The 17,374-nt window shown below is 41.7% G+C and overlaps 2 protein-coding genes across 2 annotated transcripts; one reads left to right on the forward strand and one right to left on the reverse strand.

Annotated features, from left to right (window-relative positions):
- Positions 1-1,490: 1,490 nt before the first annotated feature.
- On the reverse strand, positions 1,491-2,258 carry LOC127547487 (THO complex subunit 4-like). The gene has a single exon (XM_051974421.1). The coding sequence runs from the start codon at positions 2,247-2,249 to the stop codon at positions 1,491-1,493; it is 759 nt and encodes a 252-aa protein (XP_051830381.1). The 5' UTR covers positions 2,250-2,258.
- Positions 2,259-15,292: 13,034 nt separating this feature from the next.
- LOC127547492 (THO complex subunit 4-like) lies at positions 15,293-16,063 on the forward strand. Its single transcript, XM_051974422.1, has one exon. The coding sequence runs from the start codon at positions 15,302-15,304 to the stop codon at positions 16,061-16,063; it is 762 nt and encodes a 253-aa protein (XP_051830382.1). The 5' UTR covers positions 15,293-15,301.
- The last annotated feature ends 1,311 nt before the right edge of the window (positions 16,064-17,374 follow it).

Here is a 17,374-nt window from a genome sequence, read left to right on the forward strand (position 1 = left end):
TGGAACAAAAGAAACATTGCCATAACATAGTACAATAAGAAAAATGACTTAACATGAAACTTCAACTATTTACCACTAGCTAATATTTTTAAAAGTCAATTCTAAGATTTGATTCAGAGCATGAAGAAAAAGCAATCAAATGTCAAAATCCTTTTCAGAGTTCCAAATGTGGATGGGAAACCTCTTTTATCCTCTAAATAAAAGGATAGTCAATACTATCTTTGGTCGAATTGTCCTAACCCGCCGAACCAGAGAGTGGACCCTGAAAGAAAAGAGAAGGGGCAAGGGAGAAGAAACCCATAAAATGAAGACAAGACAGGCTTTTTGATCAATTCTCGTTTATTGTGGGCAAAAGTACGAGTATTTCTAGCAAGAAGAAAGGAGGTAGGGGTCGGGCAAACTCAGTGCAGAGGGGGCCCTGGACAAAGGGTTAGTTTCCTGGCCGCCAAAGGACAAGTTGGCTAGGGGTCTTTGGTGAGTAGGAAGCTCCAGGAAGGGATTAGAAGGCGCCTAGATGTCTGCCTCTCCAAGGTGAAAGTAGTCTTAGGAATGTGGCCTTCACCCATAGATTAGTGTTGGCTCCCCACAGATCCCTCTTTTTGTATTGATAAAGAGCATCCAGTATAGAATTTTTCATTTCCCGACCTGTGCCTGGCTTAGGTTGTCCCTATGGGGAGAAGCCTTACCCGTCATAGGAAGGATGTACAACAACAGCTCTTCCTGGCTTAGGTTGGCTAATCCTTGAGGAATCTTACCCGTCATTGGCTAACCAGGTCTCGATGTTTTTCAGAAATTTTGGTTGCTCATGTGAGCATCAAGGGGGTCATCACCAGTCTCAAGGCGGTGAGAGTGTATGTCGCTGGGTTTTGCCAGTGCACTATCTATTCGGGATTTGACAAAGGATGTAACTTTCCAGAAGGCCCAGGGTTCAAAAGACCAAAGGAAAAGAAAGCCAATTAAGGGCCCAGGGAAGGGAAGAAGAGAAGGGAGGATCCCATGGAGCCCACTGCAAAGAGGGTTATCAGACAGTTCTTGGCGCCCCTTAATCCAATTTTCCTGGAGTCTCCTAGTTTTGTCCCTTATAATACCAGATTTCTTTGCACAGAAGCAATAGCGTTCCTGGAGGGCTAAGCATATCCCTCCTAGCTTGGCAGTGAGGAAGTCCAGGCCTGGTCTGTTTTGCAAGACCACTTCAACTAAACTATCGATCTGATCCTGGAGGTCATTGATAGCACTGGAGAGGGCCTGAACATTGTCAGTCAGTTGGTTTGAAAGTCTAGTGTAGGAATGGACAGCCAGTCCTAGTCCTGCTGAGCCTCCAGCTCCCGTTATTCCCAGACCAACAAGTAAGGGAATAAGAAGAGCTCTTTTCCTCCGGCCTCCTACATAGTCAAAGCTATAGGAAAGCAGATCGGAGCCACAGTCCTCTTCCAGCAAAAAGGGGAAAGAAGCAGAATCGTGAGTCCTGTTCCATGCAGGGAATATGCTGGCTAGTTTAACTCGAATTCAATCATGGCATTATAAGCATCCAGTTGGGCATCTAGTTCTTCTCTGGAAAGCTGTTGTTTGGAATTTCTTCCAGCCCCTGCTTGTGGTCCTCGCTTGCGTCCAGGGCCGCCTCTCCGGGTGCCGCCTCCAGAGCCACGGCTCCCGCTCATTCCACCTCTATTTACCCTCCGAGCGCCTCTTCGTTGTTTCCGAGTCTGTGCTAGAACAAGCTGGACGTTCATGGTGACACCATCATAGTGTTTCATGGCCTTCAGAGCATCGGCTTTTCGCTCAAAGTGAACATCTGCTGTTCCTAAGCTTCCGCCGGACCGATCATAATGCACAGCTGCCTTCTTCAGAGTTCCAAATGCAGCAAAGAGTTGCTGAATATCGGCGTCCGAGACCCCGCAATCCAGATTGGAGATCAGCAACTTGGTCCCGGTCTCAGCTGCGGGCCCGCCTCCAAAGTCACTGGGGAACACGTCAGGCTGCCTCTTGTGTAGAAGCCTCTTGGGTCGGCTGTAGGGCGCGGGTCGGTTCCTGCGGCTGCCCCGGGCGTCTCCGCGGGCCATGGTCCGTCTGTTCCGGATGGGGCCCCCGCCTCGGCTTACGCGGGCTGTCTCCTGCGCGTCTCCGCGGTCGCGGCCGACCTGGGCTCCAGCCCGACCTCGGTCTCGGTCCCGGTCCCCTCCGCATCCGCCACGCTGCCTCCTGTTGAGTTTAATGATGTCGTCCAGGGACATGTCCATCTTGTTGGCCATGGCGGGCGCAGAATCGGCGGCTCGACAGGAACAGCAACGACGAGGTATTTAAAAAAACAAAACAAAACAAAACAAAAACCTAACAGTTCTTTGATTTTGTTCTTTCCTTATCCGCTCCACTCTAGAGAGGGCTACTATCAGACACAAACCTATATATTTATATATATAAACAGATACGTTTATGTAATGTTCAGTTGTCTCTCTAGGCTCAGCAGAGGAGTGAAGGAGACAGGTCAGCCACCAGAGGCTCTGGAGCTTTACCTTTGTGCTTCCTCCCAGACCTCTTAGCTCTTATATACTCTAGTAGAAGTACATCATTGTAGGTGTGAATCCTGTAGAACAGGTGTCAACTCGGAGAACACTACTAAGTACTCAGAACTTTTTAACTAGATAACCATTATATCTTCACTCCCACTGAGTTAACACCTTGTTGTAGGGTTAAACCAACCACACTGAGCCTTAAGTATGTTTCTCCAGAGTTTCTGCCCTTTACACATATCTGTGTCCATTTATTTGCTACATCCATTTACCATTTCTTTCTTTGGATGCAGATAACGACTTTCTTTATAGGTCTTTTCTATTTGAGTTGAATCTTGATGACAGTCAAAATGACATGTTCTCAAAGTCATTTACCTCCATCTTGTTTCTACCTCTTCTTAACTTAGTGATTTCATTTTGAAGCTCTCTGCTGAATCCTATGGATATCACCTTGGCTCATTCTCTCTCTCTCTCCTTCCCTCCTCTCCCTCCCTCCCTCCTCTCTCCCTCCCTCCCCCCTTTCTTTCTCTTCCTCTCCCTCTCTCTCTCTCCCTCTTCCTCTCTCTCTCTCTCTCTCTCTCTCTCTCTCTCTCTCTCTCTCCCTCTCTCTCTCCCTCTCCCTCTCTCTCTCCCTCTCCCTCTCTTTTTTCTTCCCTCCCTTCTCCCTCTCTCTCTCTCTTTCTGTTTCTCTCTCTAATTCCCTCCCTCCTCTCTCTCCTTCTTCCCTCTTCTCTCCTTCTCTCTCTCCCTCTCTCTCCCTCCCTCCCTCTCTGTCTTAATTAATCATCTATATATTAAATATATTACATGCATATACTTTAATTTGTTTATCTACTCTCCAACTAATCAGCATTTACTTGGTTTCCAGGAATGCTTCTATAAATATTTTTGAAACTTCTTTTTATCCATGAACCCCTTTCTCTACGGGCTCCTTTTTGATCTGTAGTATTCTTTCTCTACTTTTATCAAGCAGACTTCTCTTCCTAGAGAATTCCTTCTATTTGATTGGTCAGTTCATCATGGAGACCTCATTTTAAGGGAAATGTTCAGGTTAGCAAAGTTAACATTTTCATTCCTTTCTGATGTTTGCTTCTGACTCTCTAGAGTCCTTTCTTTACCATAGGTAACTTCCCTTCTTCCCCTTCCTTTTCCATTTCCCCATGGTTTTCAATTTTCTTTTATGAGTTTTTTTCTTATTAAAATATAAACTCCTTGAAGGCAGGAACTATCTTTCTTTACACATGTGCTTGTATTCTCAGCCCTTTGCATGGTGCCTGGTATCTAGCATTAAATAAAGGCTAATTGATTTGTTTACTTGAGATATAGTCCTACTCTGAGAGTCTATGGGTCAAAAGGTATGGACATGGAAATACATTTATTTATCTAATTCCAAATTGCTTTCTATCATTGTTGTACTAATTTGTAAGTCCATCACCAACGAATTAGTAGGTCAGTCTTTTCACAGTCCTTTCAACATCAACTATTCACATCTTTTGTCATCTCGTCGATTTGTTAGGCTAATGTAAAATTTCTTAGTGGTTTGATTTGCTTTTTTCATTCTTAGCAATGTAAGAATATCTTTTGAGAACTTTTTTTTCATGTATTTTGGCTATTTCTTCTCTTGGGGAATGGTTTTTAGTTATGTGTGTAAAAGTATTAAACCTATGGATCAACACTCATGAGTGTGCCTTGGGACAGATTAAAATGTAATTGGAAAATATCTAACAAAACAAAATAAACATACAATAGCTGATAATGTTAAAATAAGTTTTCTAAATCAAAATGCAACCCCAAAGAGGTTCTTATTTATGGTTTTGTAGTTCTATTTCTATCTGAGTTTGACATCACTAATGTATTTTCGTTAGACATCTCTATTATATTATATACCAAACCTATGTCTGAGAAATTTAATATAAAGATTTTTTCCATAACTAACTTCTTTGTCTCTTATTCTAGATATAGTGATGTTCAATTTCATGTAATCCCCAATTTTTTTTTATCTCTTATAACTTCGTCTTTCCCTTTTTTGGTTAACAAAATATCTCCAACCTATTGTTTTAAAAGATCTATGTGATTTTCTTTTCTAGTTTTGATGTTAATGGTGAAATATCTTTATTTATGATGAATGTTGGAGGGGATGCGGGAAAACTGGGACACTATTGCATTGTTGGTGGAGTTGTGAACGAATCCAACCATTCTGGAGAGCAATCTGGAATTATGCCCAAAAAATTATCAAATTGTGCATACCCTTTGATCCAGCAGTATTTCTATTGGGCTTATATCCCAAAGAAATACTAAAGAAGGGAAAGGGACCTGTATGTGCCAAAATGTTTGTAGCAGCCCTGTTTGTAGTGGCTAGAAACTAGAAAATGAATGGATGCCCATGAATTGGAGAATGGCTGGGTAAATTATGGTATATGAATGTTATGGAATATTATTGTTCTGTAAGAAATGACCAGCAGGACGAATACAGAGAGGACTGGCGAGACTTACATGAACTGATGCTAAGTGAAATGAGCAGAACCAGGAGATCATTATACACTTCGACAACGATATTGTATGAGGACATATTTTGATGGAAGGGGATTTCTTTGACAAAGAGATCTGAGTTTCAATTGATAAATGACGGACAAAAGCAGCTACACCCAAAGAAAGAACACTGGGAAAAGAATGTGAACTATCTGCATTTTTGTTTTTCTTCCCGGGTTATTTATACCTTCTGAATCCAATTCTCCCTATGCAACAAGAGAACTGTTCGGTTCTGCAAATATATATTGTATCTAGGATATACTGCAACATATCCAACATATAAAGGACTGCTTGCCATCTAGGGGAGGGGGTGGAGGGAGGAAGGGAAAAAAAAATTGGAACAGAAACGAGTGTCAATATAAAGTAATTATTAAATAAAAATTTAAAAAAAAGGAAATAAAAAAAGAAATATCTTTATGATCATAAATATTTTATTATTTAAAATTATTTATACTATATAAGTATAAATCGTATATATTACTATTATATCATATAAATATTCTAAAAATATATGAAATTATTGATATTTAAATGAAATTATTTATTATTATAAAATGCCTTTAATAGTCAGGGCACATATATATTTTGAATTTAACATAGGAAATTATGTAAGAAATTGATTTCAATATAATTTCTATAGGACTGTTTTCTAATTTTATCTGCAGTTATTATCAAATAGAATGTCTTTCTAAAATGATATATTTGGGGACTTAGTGAAAAGTAGGTTACTGAGTTTCATTATTTTTGATTCTCCTCCATCTAATATGTTCCATGGATTGATTTCCATGGATTGTTCCATGGGGATATCTCAGTAGTCCCAGCTGCATACAACTCTATTCTCCCCAATTGTGATCCCTTTCTTTCATCAGGTTGCTTCTAGGTTGATTAATCATATCTGAATATTGAACTTCTAGAGACTCTCTGGGTGAGGCATTGGCTGCCATCGTGCCCCAAGTGTTTTTTGCCTGGGACCCTGGAGCCGAGCCCTGCTTCCCATTTCTCTGAGTCAATCTACATTCTGATGCCCAATGGAAGCCTCTGTTGCATTTTGGACGTGGGGTTTTACATCTTGTTCTCCCACCCTGTTTTTTCACTCTATCTCTATGCCAACATCGAGCTTTCAGATGCCCTACTTTACCACATTGAAAGCATTGACGAGTCTCTCTGGAAGTTGGGGTGATAAAGGGCACACTTCCAGAACTCAGAAAGCCATACCACTAGGCTGGTGATAACCAGAAAAAATGCTGGTTCTTTTCTTTCAAGACAACAGAAAAGTTGAGGTGGAGAGGCAAGGAAGAACAGGCAGGAAATTATGGAAAAGGAGCAAATACCTCCCTAGAGCAAATGTGTGAGGGAAAAATATACAAAGCAGGCATTTCTCAGGCATTGTTTAAGATATAAATTGTTGGGATTTTTAAAAGTACATCTTTCTAAAAATCAGGCAAAAATAATGGCAAAGTATAGAGACGATACAAAAAGTGAATGGGTGATACAAGAAACACATTGGGCTGGGGCTTATTCCAAAAAATTCTTTTTTTGTTCCTTTTCACTTAGTACCTGTCACTGGTTTTGTTGGTTTTCCTTCAAGGTCCATCTTTGTAACATAAAAAGATTGTAGAGGGTAAAGCTGCCCTGAAAAAACTGCCTACTCACCCACGGGGATTGCTGAAACGTTGCTGAAAGCAAACGTTTTGTTTCGGCTGTTGTTTATATCATAGATTTAATGAGAAACGCGAACTATTCCAAGTTGCTCTGTGAGTGGGGCAGGCAACTGTATTCTGGCAGGAAGCATGGTGTTTCCTGGGCCAAGCTGCTGCTGAGGAACACCAGAAGCGGTGTCCCGTTTCTTTGCCGTCTCAGAACAAGAGACAAGGAGGCTGAAGGCTAGGGAAACGTGGGATTTGCTCGGAGGGCCAAGGTTTCAGAGCAGCCTCTAGGTCGCGGTCCTTGCAGTCTGTGGGGAGGCAGAATAGCGCTGCTGACTTTCACTTTCACGATTTCTGCAGATGCGGGGGATCCTACTCGGCAACTAGGCCCTGACGTTACTGCGGGGCCTAAGCCATTTCAGATAACCCCAGCGCTCCCTGGTTTCCTGGTGGTACCTCTCTGTATACAGAAAACTGCAGACTGAACTCGATAGCTCGGTCCTGTTCGTACTGAAACCTTTTGTTTGCTTTTTCTTTTCTTGTGATTTTCCCTTTTGTTCTGATTTTTCTTTCACAACATGACTAATACGGAAAGATGTTTAAAATGACTGCATATGTATAATCTAGATTAGATGATTTGCTGTCTTGAGGAGGTGAGGGAGGGAGAAAAAAAATTTGGAGCTCAAAATCTTATAAAAATGAATGTTGTAAACTATCTCGGCTACGATCTCGGCCCGCTCTTCGAGGGCAGCACTGGTGTCCATCAGTGTCATTTTCCTGCTGACCCCTGCAGAAGGCGACGGTGGTAACCGTAGGTTTATCTATATGGTAGGAGCTGAGGAACTTTGAGGTAGAGCTCAATCCCCTATTTCTGAAGCGCTGCTCGCCAATTCCTGCAGCCACACTTGCAATTAAATAGCCGCCTGCTCTCCTGTAGCAGCCCGCGCTACCCTGCCAGAATCCGAGCTTCCCCTGCTGGTCCCCGCACTTCGGCTTTGGTCTGCTAAGTAAGATCCTGGTTTTCAGGGTGCTTTCACTCATCACCCTCCCCACTACACTTCCAGTTGACCGCTGCTGCGGGAAGGTGAGAAGTTACCTTCGGGGACTGTGCTGTTCTGGAGTGGCAGGAGTCTGAGATGTCAAGCCCCTCCGACTTGAGAACATGAGCTCTGTTTCGACCATCACTCTCCTGATCCAGCTGTTGGCCGCTTACTTCGCAGGTGTGGCGTTGTTCTTAGGAAGGGACTTACTGGGCAGTCACTGGAGCGATTTTGCATTTCTCTATCCTCTGGACTTGGCAGGTAATGGCTGTCACGTGCTGCTCTACCCAGACCGAGAATGTCGCTTCCCCGCCCAAGGGCACAATCTCTTCTGCAAACTTGCTGCTTAACAAGCAATAATGAGCTTTGCTAGACACACACACACACACACACACACACACACACACACACACACACAGTGGGGTAACCCTTAAAACTACACTAATTTGGAGCACATTCTGTATACATCATACTAAAGGTCTGAATTACTGGGAAAGGAGAATCCTATGATCCTATGAAAACGCGAAATTATGTGGTTTATTGATAGATGTGTCTGAATAACTTTCTCCTCATTAAGCCACATATGGCAAGGATGATGGGACAGAAAATAGCGTTTAGTGGAAAAGAGAAAAGACGCAAAGAGTATATTTTTGGATTTAAAAAAGCTGGAAAAAAAGGATCAGAAAAGTGTAGTAGGTAACACTTTTTGTTAATAAAAGCAGAATTACAGTATGAAAATGCTATCTAAATAGCATGTTTAATTGACTTAGTACTAGAAATGCTGAATATAGATTTTATTTATTTATTTTTGGCTGTTCTTTTTTTTTTTTTCAACTTTTTATTTCCAAAATATATGCATAGCTCTCAACATCCACCCTTGCAAAACCTTGTATTTCAAATTTTTTCTCCTTTCCCCGGCTCCTCCCTTATATACCAAGTAATCCAATAGATGTTAAATATGTGTAATTCTTTACATATTTCCACAATTATGCTAAGAAAAATCAGATCAAAAAGAAAAAAATGAGAAAGAAAACAAAAAGTAAGCAAAAATAACAAAAAAAGGTGAGAATACTCATATTGTGATCCCACAATCCTCTCTCTGGATGCAAATGGCTCTCTCTATCACAGTCCATTGGAATTTCCCTGAATTACCTCGTTGAAAAGAGCCAAGTACATCAGAGTTGATCATCACATAATCTTGCTGTTGCTGTGTACAATGCTCATTTCACTCAGCAACAGTTCATGCAAGTCTCTCTAGGCCTTTCTGAAATCATCCTCTTGATCGTTTCTTATAGAACAATAATATTCCATAACACTCATATACCATCACTTAGTCAGCCATTCTCCAGATTGTGGGCATCTCTCAATTTCCAGTTCCTTGCTGTTATAAAAGGGGCTGTACAGCTTTCATTTAATATATTAATTAAAAAGCAGGATGAATTAATTAATTGACTTGGTACCAGAAATGCTCACCATAGCTGTTAGCTAGTTCTACATTTGCCTCATGGTTGTGGAAGATACTGACAAGTTTTTTGAGTCTATCAGATGGCAGATGACTATTTAACTGGAATATCAGAGGGGATTCTTATTTAGCTACAGATTAGACTGGATAACTTCTATATTTATTCTGAAGCTAAGCTTTTGTCATTAGTTCAAAATCTATGATTTGACCTAATTCAATAAAGAAAGACTACTATAAACCCATTATAATATTCTGGATTCTCTATCCTTCCTTTCTTCTCTCCCTTAAAAAAAAGAAAGAAAGAAAGAGAAGCAAGAAAGGCCTAGAGAGACTTGCATGAACTGTTGCTGAGTGAAATGATCATGGTACACCATCTGTGTGGCTTCTGTTATTTTTGGCACAGCTATAAATGAGTTTATGCAAACTCCTTTGTCATGGGAATGTAATAAAAATTATAATGTATCCTTTTCTAAAATGACCTCATTTCAGAGATATCAGCATTGGACATATATCTCAAGAAAGTGAGAAGGAAGGAAGGAATAGAAACAGAAAGAAGGAAAAAAGAAAAACAAGAAGAGAGGAAGAAGAGAAGGAAGAAAGGAAGAAAAGGAGAAAGGAAGAGAGAACAAAAGAAATGAAAGAAAGGAAGAACAAAAGACTGAGTGAAAGAACCCAGCATATAAAAAATATTCATAGCAACAATTTGGGGTGTCAAAACTTGAGGGAAAAAAAAGCATGAGACCATTGCGTAGGAATGACTAAACAAATGGTGGTATATGACTTTAATGGAATATTGTTGAACCAAAACAAATTATGAATATGAAGAATTTAGAGAACTAAGAAAAGAGTTTGATGAACTTAATAAGTTGAATAAAGAGCCTGCTATGTGCTATATACTGTCTTAGCAGCTAGGGATAGAGATAAGAAACTGTCTCTACCACATAAGAAATTTGTATTCTTAGAGGCTATATATATATATAAGTTCACTTATTTATTGATCTACTAGGCCCAGAAGGACTAGAGCCATTTCCTTCTCCCATTAAGGAACCCCAGGTCCATCTCACACAAGTTTTGGGTTCAGTTCTGTAAGAGCCTGTCCTTTCAAGTAAGGGATCACACACTTTCTCAAATTCTCTTTATTTCTCCAGAAGTCTCTAGCAAAATTCACTTGAATCCTAACTTCCATATGGAGGAGCGTCATGGGTAAAGAGTGAAAGAAATCATATCCTTTCTCTCTACTCCCCAAGTGCAATTAAGTGTTCTATGCCACATATTCTGAAGAAAGGAAGGAAAGAGCACAGGCAGAGTTGTTCTTTCCTTTTAAAGTCTACTAAGTGGGCAGTTCTTCCTGATTCAGTGGTCAGTCCTCTTTGAATCTTCCTCCTTCCCCTGCTGCAGTTGCAGAGACCAAGGGATTACTGTATCATCCCAAATTACCTTGTCCTTCAATAATGAGCCAGAATCTGTCTGCTTAATCCTAGAAGTGGCTCCTGGGAACCAAACTCAGCTCCACACATGCTTCAGTAGGTTGTGCTCTAGACAGAGTAGAGGGCTACATGGAGAGTACTCTGATTACTCTCATTAAATAAGTAAATACAAAATACAGATTAAAAGATGCCAGACTTTTTTGTTTGGTTTGGTTTAGTTTGGTGAAAAGAGGCACCATTAACTTAAAAGATTAAGAAAGGCCTCATCTGGAAAGAGACCCATATGTGCAAAAATGTTTGTGGCAGCCCTTTTTGTAGTGGCTAGAAACTGGAAACTGAATGGATGCCCATCAATTGGAGAATGGCTGAATAAATTATAGTATATAAATGTTATGGAATATTATTGTTCTGTAAGAAATGACCAGCAGAATGAATACAGAGAGGCCTGGAGAGACTTACATGAACAGATGCTGAGTGAAATGAGCAGAATCAGGAGATCATTATTCACAGCAAGAATAAGGCTATATGACTATCAATTCTCTAGAATCTCTCTTCAAAAATGAGATGATTCAAACCAGTTCCAATTATTCAATAAGGAAGAGAGCCATCTATATCCAGAGAGAGGACTATGGGAACTGAGTATGGCCTACAACCCAGCATTTTCACTCTTTCTGTTATTGTTTGCTTGCATTTTGTTTTCCTTCTGATTTTTTTTCTTTCTGGATCCGATTTTTCTTGTGCAGCAAGATAACTATAATTATGTATACATGCATTAGATTTAACATATTGTAATCTATTTAACATGTATTGGACTACCTGCCATCTAGGGGACAGGGTAGAGGAGAAGGAGGGGAAAATTTGGAACAGAAGATTTTGCAAGGGTCAATGTTGACTAATTATGCATGCGGACAGAGTGTGGAACACAACATAACATTCTCACTCTGTTGTTATTTGCATGCATTTTGTTTTCTTTCTCAGTTTTTCTTTTTCATCCCTCTTGATTGGATTTTTCTTGCATAACAAGGTAACTATATAAATGTGTATACATATATTGCATCTAACATATATTTCAGCATATTTAATATGTATTAGACTACCTACCATCTGGGGAGAGGGTGGGGGGAAAGAGGGGAAAATATTCAACACAAGGTTATGCAAGGGTCAATATTGGAAAAATTAACTATGAATATGCTTTGTAAATAAAAAGCTTTAATAAAAAATTTTTAAAGAAAAAATTCCCTTGCATATGTTTTGTAAACAAAAAGCTATAATAATATAAATAAATAGGCAGATAAATTAATGAACAAATAAAAAAGAAAGGTCTCATCTAGAAAGACACTTTGAACTGATCTTAGAAGGAAAATAGTGATCCTAAGAAGTAGGGGAAGGCCAGTGTATATTAAAGTTGACTGTGCAAAGATTTGGAACCACAATGACACATCTGGGAAGAGCAAAGTCAATTTGTCCAGGTTTAAGGATGCATGAAAGGGAGTAATGTATAAGACTAGAAGATGGATTAGAGTCAAGCTATAAAAAGGGCTTTAAATACCAAAAAGTGGAGTTTTTATTTGATCCTGCAGACAATAGGGAGCCACTGAAACTTATTAAGCAGAGGAGTATGGTCACATGTACTTTAGATGCCGTTTGGCACCTATACAGAGGATAGATGGGAGGAAAGAGACTTGAGGAAAGGAAAGCAATCAGAAGGCCAGTGGAACAGTTCAGAGCAGAGCAGAGAAGGCCTGTACAAGGGTGAAAGTGTGAGTTGAGAAGGAATAGATAGGAAGGATGTTGTGAAGATAGAGTTAACAAAATTTGGCAGCTGGCCAGCCATGGTGATGCATGCCTATAATCCTTACTGCTAGGGATACTGAGGCTGGAGGCCTGCTTGAGCTCAGGAGTTCTGAGCCAGAGCAGGGCTAAGTCAGTCAGGAATCTTCTGCTGCCAGTCACCAGCATGGTGAGCTCCAGGAAGTGGGGAAAGGGGGAGTGCAGGAGGGATCAGGCTGTCTAAGGAAGGACAGTTTTTAACAGTGTTGACCATCTTCTCCTCTGGAATACTTTCTCTTATTTGAGTTTTTGTAACATTCTCTTAGTTCTTCTATCTGTAAGACCCCTTATTCTTAGTTTCATTTGTTGGATCTTCATCCATATGCCCTTGGGGACAGCTAGGTGGCACATTGGATAAAGCTTGGGACCTCAAGTCAGGAAGACATGAGTCAAATCTGGCCGCAGATAGTTACTAGCTGTATGATACTGGACAAGGCACTTAACCCTGTTTGCCTCAATTTCCTCATCTGTAAAATGAGCTGGAGAAGAAATGGCAAACCATTCCAGTATTCTTGCCAAGAAAACTCCAAATGGGACCATGAAGAATCAGACACAGCTGAATCAAATGAACAAAAATACCATCTATATCCCAACCCATAACTGTGGGTGTCTCCTAAGCCCTCTGTGTTGGTGACCTTCTCAGCTCCAAGTTGAATTACTTTTACGAAGTGGATATAAGACCAAACTGAGTGGGTCCCTCAATGGGGCCTTTACCACAGAAGGCATCCTTTTTATACTTCTCCAATCAATCACGTATAACACAATACCTTTTTAAACTTGGTTTGTTCATTCCTCCTTGAACTTCAAGCGCTTATTAGCAGAGCATCTCTGCTAAATCTCTTAGCTGAGAATCTTGCTTTATATTGCACTAAAAAAAATTGAGATTATTTGCTGAGCACTCTCTCTTATTCCCTCCTACACACCTTCACTTCTCTTCCTCCTCCTTCATCCATTTCACAGGAAGAGTAGTCCCTCCTATTGCCAAGGCAAATCCCTCAACAAACACCATTCATGCCATTTCATCCCATTTTCTTCAGCAGAATGTCCCTTCTATCATTCCCACTTTCTCACTAATCTTCAGTCACTCCCTACTGGATACTTCCCTATGTATGCTTACAAATATGCTCATGTCTCCTCCATCCTGGACAGCTATGCATATATCTCTCCTCTCCATGGAAACTAAAGTCCTTGAGAAAATTATCTACAACAGGTGCCTCCATTTCCTTATTGTACATTTTGAACCACATAACTCATAGATATCTTATTTTTAATATATCCTTAATTGTACTCAATGTTTTCCCCAAACCATATATTCTTCCTAATTTTCCTATTACTGTTCAACATAATTCCACCTACCTAATCACCCATGCTCTCAATCTAAGTATCGTCTTTAATTCTTCACTCTTTCTCACCCTTCTCCCCCTACCTCTTATCTAATGTGTTGCCAATTTTACCTTTATGGCATTTCCTCTCCAGTTCTCCTGTGAGTCCCATGGCTCTACCCATGATCAGTGCAGACTCTCATCAATAACACTTGGCCTACGTCATCTCTCCCCATTCCAATCCAACTTCATTCAGCCACTGGAGAAGGCTGCAGATAGTGGGGGAATTCTGGGTGGAATATAAGACCCTTCACCCCAAAGGGAATCTACTGAAAATGTCTGCTTCGGCTCCCCATTTCCCCTGAGGGCTTGTGGTATTCCTGAGAAGTCAGGGGGCTGTGACAATCTGTGTTGTGATTGAAGCAGAGTGATAACAGGTGATAAACTACAGACAATACCAAGTTGTTTATGTGGTCGCTCATGCACAGTATATACTTAGCGCATATGCAGTGATGCTTTGGTTATATAGGGGTGCACACTCTAGATCCCCACTGCTAATAGTCACAAATCGCTCACACACATATCAACACAAGTGTATGTATATATGTATCTATGTATATAGGGACATAGGTGTGTTTGTATACATTTGTGTGTGTATACCTTAGCAAATCTGGAAAGAAATGTCCCATTAAGTTGTCAAAAGGGTAAATGAACGAATATATTTCATAAGAAATCTATGGGCTGAAACACCTAAATAATCAAGTTGGGAAACTCTTATTTTGAAATACTATTATCCTAGGATCTAATGAAAAAGAAAGTCAAAGAGCATTCTTGAAGAATAATGCACCCAGCCACAAAAGGGAAATGAGGAAAACCAAGAAAACATTGTATACAATAGCAGCAATATTGTTTTAAGAATGACTTTGAAAACATGACATTTTGATTGTCATCAAGATTCAAATCAAATAGAAAAGACCTATGAAGACAGTCGTCATCTGTATCCAAAGAAAGAAATGGTAAATGGAAGTATGTAGCAAATAAATGGACATAGATATGTGTAAAGGGCAGGAACTCTGGAGAAACATACTTAAGCCTCAGTATGGTTGGTTTAACCCTACAACAAGGTGTTAACTCAGTGGGAGCGATGATATAATGGTTATCTAGTTGACAAGTCCTTAGTACTTAGTAGAGTTCTCCGAGTTGACACCTGTTCTACAGGATTCACACCTACAATGATGTACTTCTACTAGAGTATATAAGAGCTAAGAGGTCTGGGAGGAAGCACAAAGGCAAAGCTCCAGAGCCTCCTGGTGGCTGACCTGTCTCCTTCACTCCTCTGCTGAGCCTAGAGAGAAAAGTGAACATTACATAAACGTATCTGTTTATATATATAAATATATAGGTTTGTGTCTGATAGTTGCCACCTCTAGAGTGGAGCGGAGAAGAAAAGAACAAAATCAAAGGACTGTTAGATTTTTTTTTTTTTTTTAATATCTCGTCATTATTGTTCGTGCCGAGCCGCCAATTCTGCGCCCGCCATGACCGACAAGATGGACATGTCCCTGGACGACATCATTAAACTCAACAGGAGCCAGCGTGGCGGATGCGGCGGGGACCGGGACCGAGACCGAGGTCGGGCTGGAGCCCAGGGCGGCCGCGACGGCGGGGACGCGCAGGGGACAGCCCGCGTAAGCCGAGGCGGGGGCCCCATCCGGAACAGACGGACCATGGCCCGTGGAGGCGCCCGGGGCAGCCGCAGGAACCGACCCGAGCCCTACAGCCGACCCAAGGAGCTTCCACACAAGAGGCAGCCCGATGACGTGTTCCCCAGTGACTTTGGAGGCGGGCCCGCACTTGAGACCGGGACCAAGTTGCTGATCTCCAATTTGGATTGCGGGGTCTCGGATGCCGATATTCAGCAACTCTTTGCTGCATTTGGAACTCTGAAGAAGGCAGCTGTGCATTATGATCGGTCCGGCGGAAGCTTAGGAACAGCAGATGTTCACTTTGAGCGAAAAGCCGATGCTCTGAAGGCCATGAAACACTATGATGGTGTCACCATGAACGTCCAGCTTGTTCTAGCACAGACTCGGAAACAACGAAGGGCCGCACGGAGGGTAAATAAAGGTGGAATGACCGGAACCCGTGGCTCTGGAGGCGGCACCCGGAGAGGCGGCCCTGGACGCAAGCGAGGACCACAAGCAGGGGCTGGAAGAAATCCCAAACAACAGCTTTCCAGAGAAGAACTAGATGCCCAACTGGATGCTTATAATGCCATGATTGAATTCGAGTTAAACTAGCCAGCATATTCCCTGCATGGAACAGGACTCACGATTCTGCTTCTTTCCCCTTTTTGCTGGAAGAGGACTGTGGCTCCGATATGCTTTCCGATAGCTTTGACTATGTAGGAGGCCGGAGGAAAAGAGCTCTTCTCATTCCCTTACTTGTTGGTCTGGGAATAACGGGAGCTGGAAGCTCAGCAGGACTAGGAGTGGCTGTCCATTCCTACACTAGACTTTCAAACCAACTGACTGACAATGTTCAGGCCCTCTCCAATGCTATCAATGACTTCCAGGATCAGATCGATAGTTTAGTTGAAGTGGTTTCGCAAAACAGACCAGACCTGGACTTCCTCACTGCCAAGCTAGGAGGGATATGCTTAGCCCTCCAGGAACGCTATTGCTTCTGTGCAAACAAATCTGGTATTAGAAGGGACAAAACTAGGAGACTCCAGGAAGATTGGATTAAGGGGCGCCAAGAACTGTCTGATAACCCTCTTTGGAGTGGGCTCCATGGGATCCTCCCTTCTCTTCTTCCCTTCCCTGGGCCCTTAATTGGCTTTCTTTTCCTTTGGTCTTTTGGACCCTGGGCCTTCCGGAAAGTTACATCCTTTGTCAAATCCCGAATAGATAGTGCACTGGCAAAACCCATCGACATACACTCTCACCGCCTTGAGACTGGTGATGACCCCCTTGATACTCATATGAGCAACCAAAATTTCTGAAAAACATCGAGACCTGGTTAGCCAATGACGGGTAAGATTCCTCAAGGATTAGCCAACCTAAGCCAGGAAGAGCTGTTTTTGTACATCCTTCCTATGACGGGTAAGGCTTCTCCCCATAGGGACAACCTAAGCCAGGCACAGGTCGGGAAATGAAAACTTCTATACTGGATGCTTTTATCAATACAAAAAGAGGGACCTGTGGGGAGCCAGCACTAATCTACGGGTGAAGGCCACATTCCTAAGACTACTTTCACCTTGGAGAGGCAGACATCTAGGCGCCTTCTAATCCCATCCTGGAGCTTCCTATTCACCAAAGACCCCCGGACAACTTGTCCTTTGGCAGCCAGGAAACTAACCGTTTGTCCAGGGCCTCCTCTGTACTGAGTTTGCCCGACCCCTACCTCCTTTCTTCTTGCTAGAAATACTCGTACTTTTGCCCACAATAAACGAGAATTGATCAGAAAGCCTGTCTTGTCTTCATTTTATGCATCTCCTGTCCCTTGCCCCTTCTCTTTTCTTTCAGGGTCCACTCTCTGTTCCCGTGGTTCGGGACAATTCGACCAAAGATAGTATTGACTATCCTTTTATTTAGGGGATAAAAGAGGTT

Source organism: Antechinus flavipes, chromosome 1 (genome assembly GCF_016432865.1).
Source record: "Antechinus flavipes isolate AdamAnt ecotype Samford, QLD, Australia chromosome 1, AdamAnt_v2, whole genome shotgun sequence".
Taxonomy (NCBI): Eukaryota; Metazoa; Chordata; class Mammalia; order Dasyuromorphia; family Dasyuridae; genus Antechinus; species Antechinus flavipes.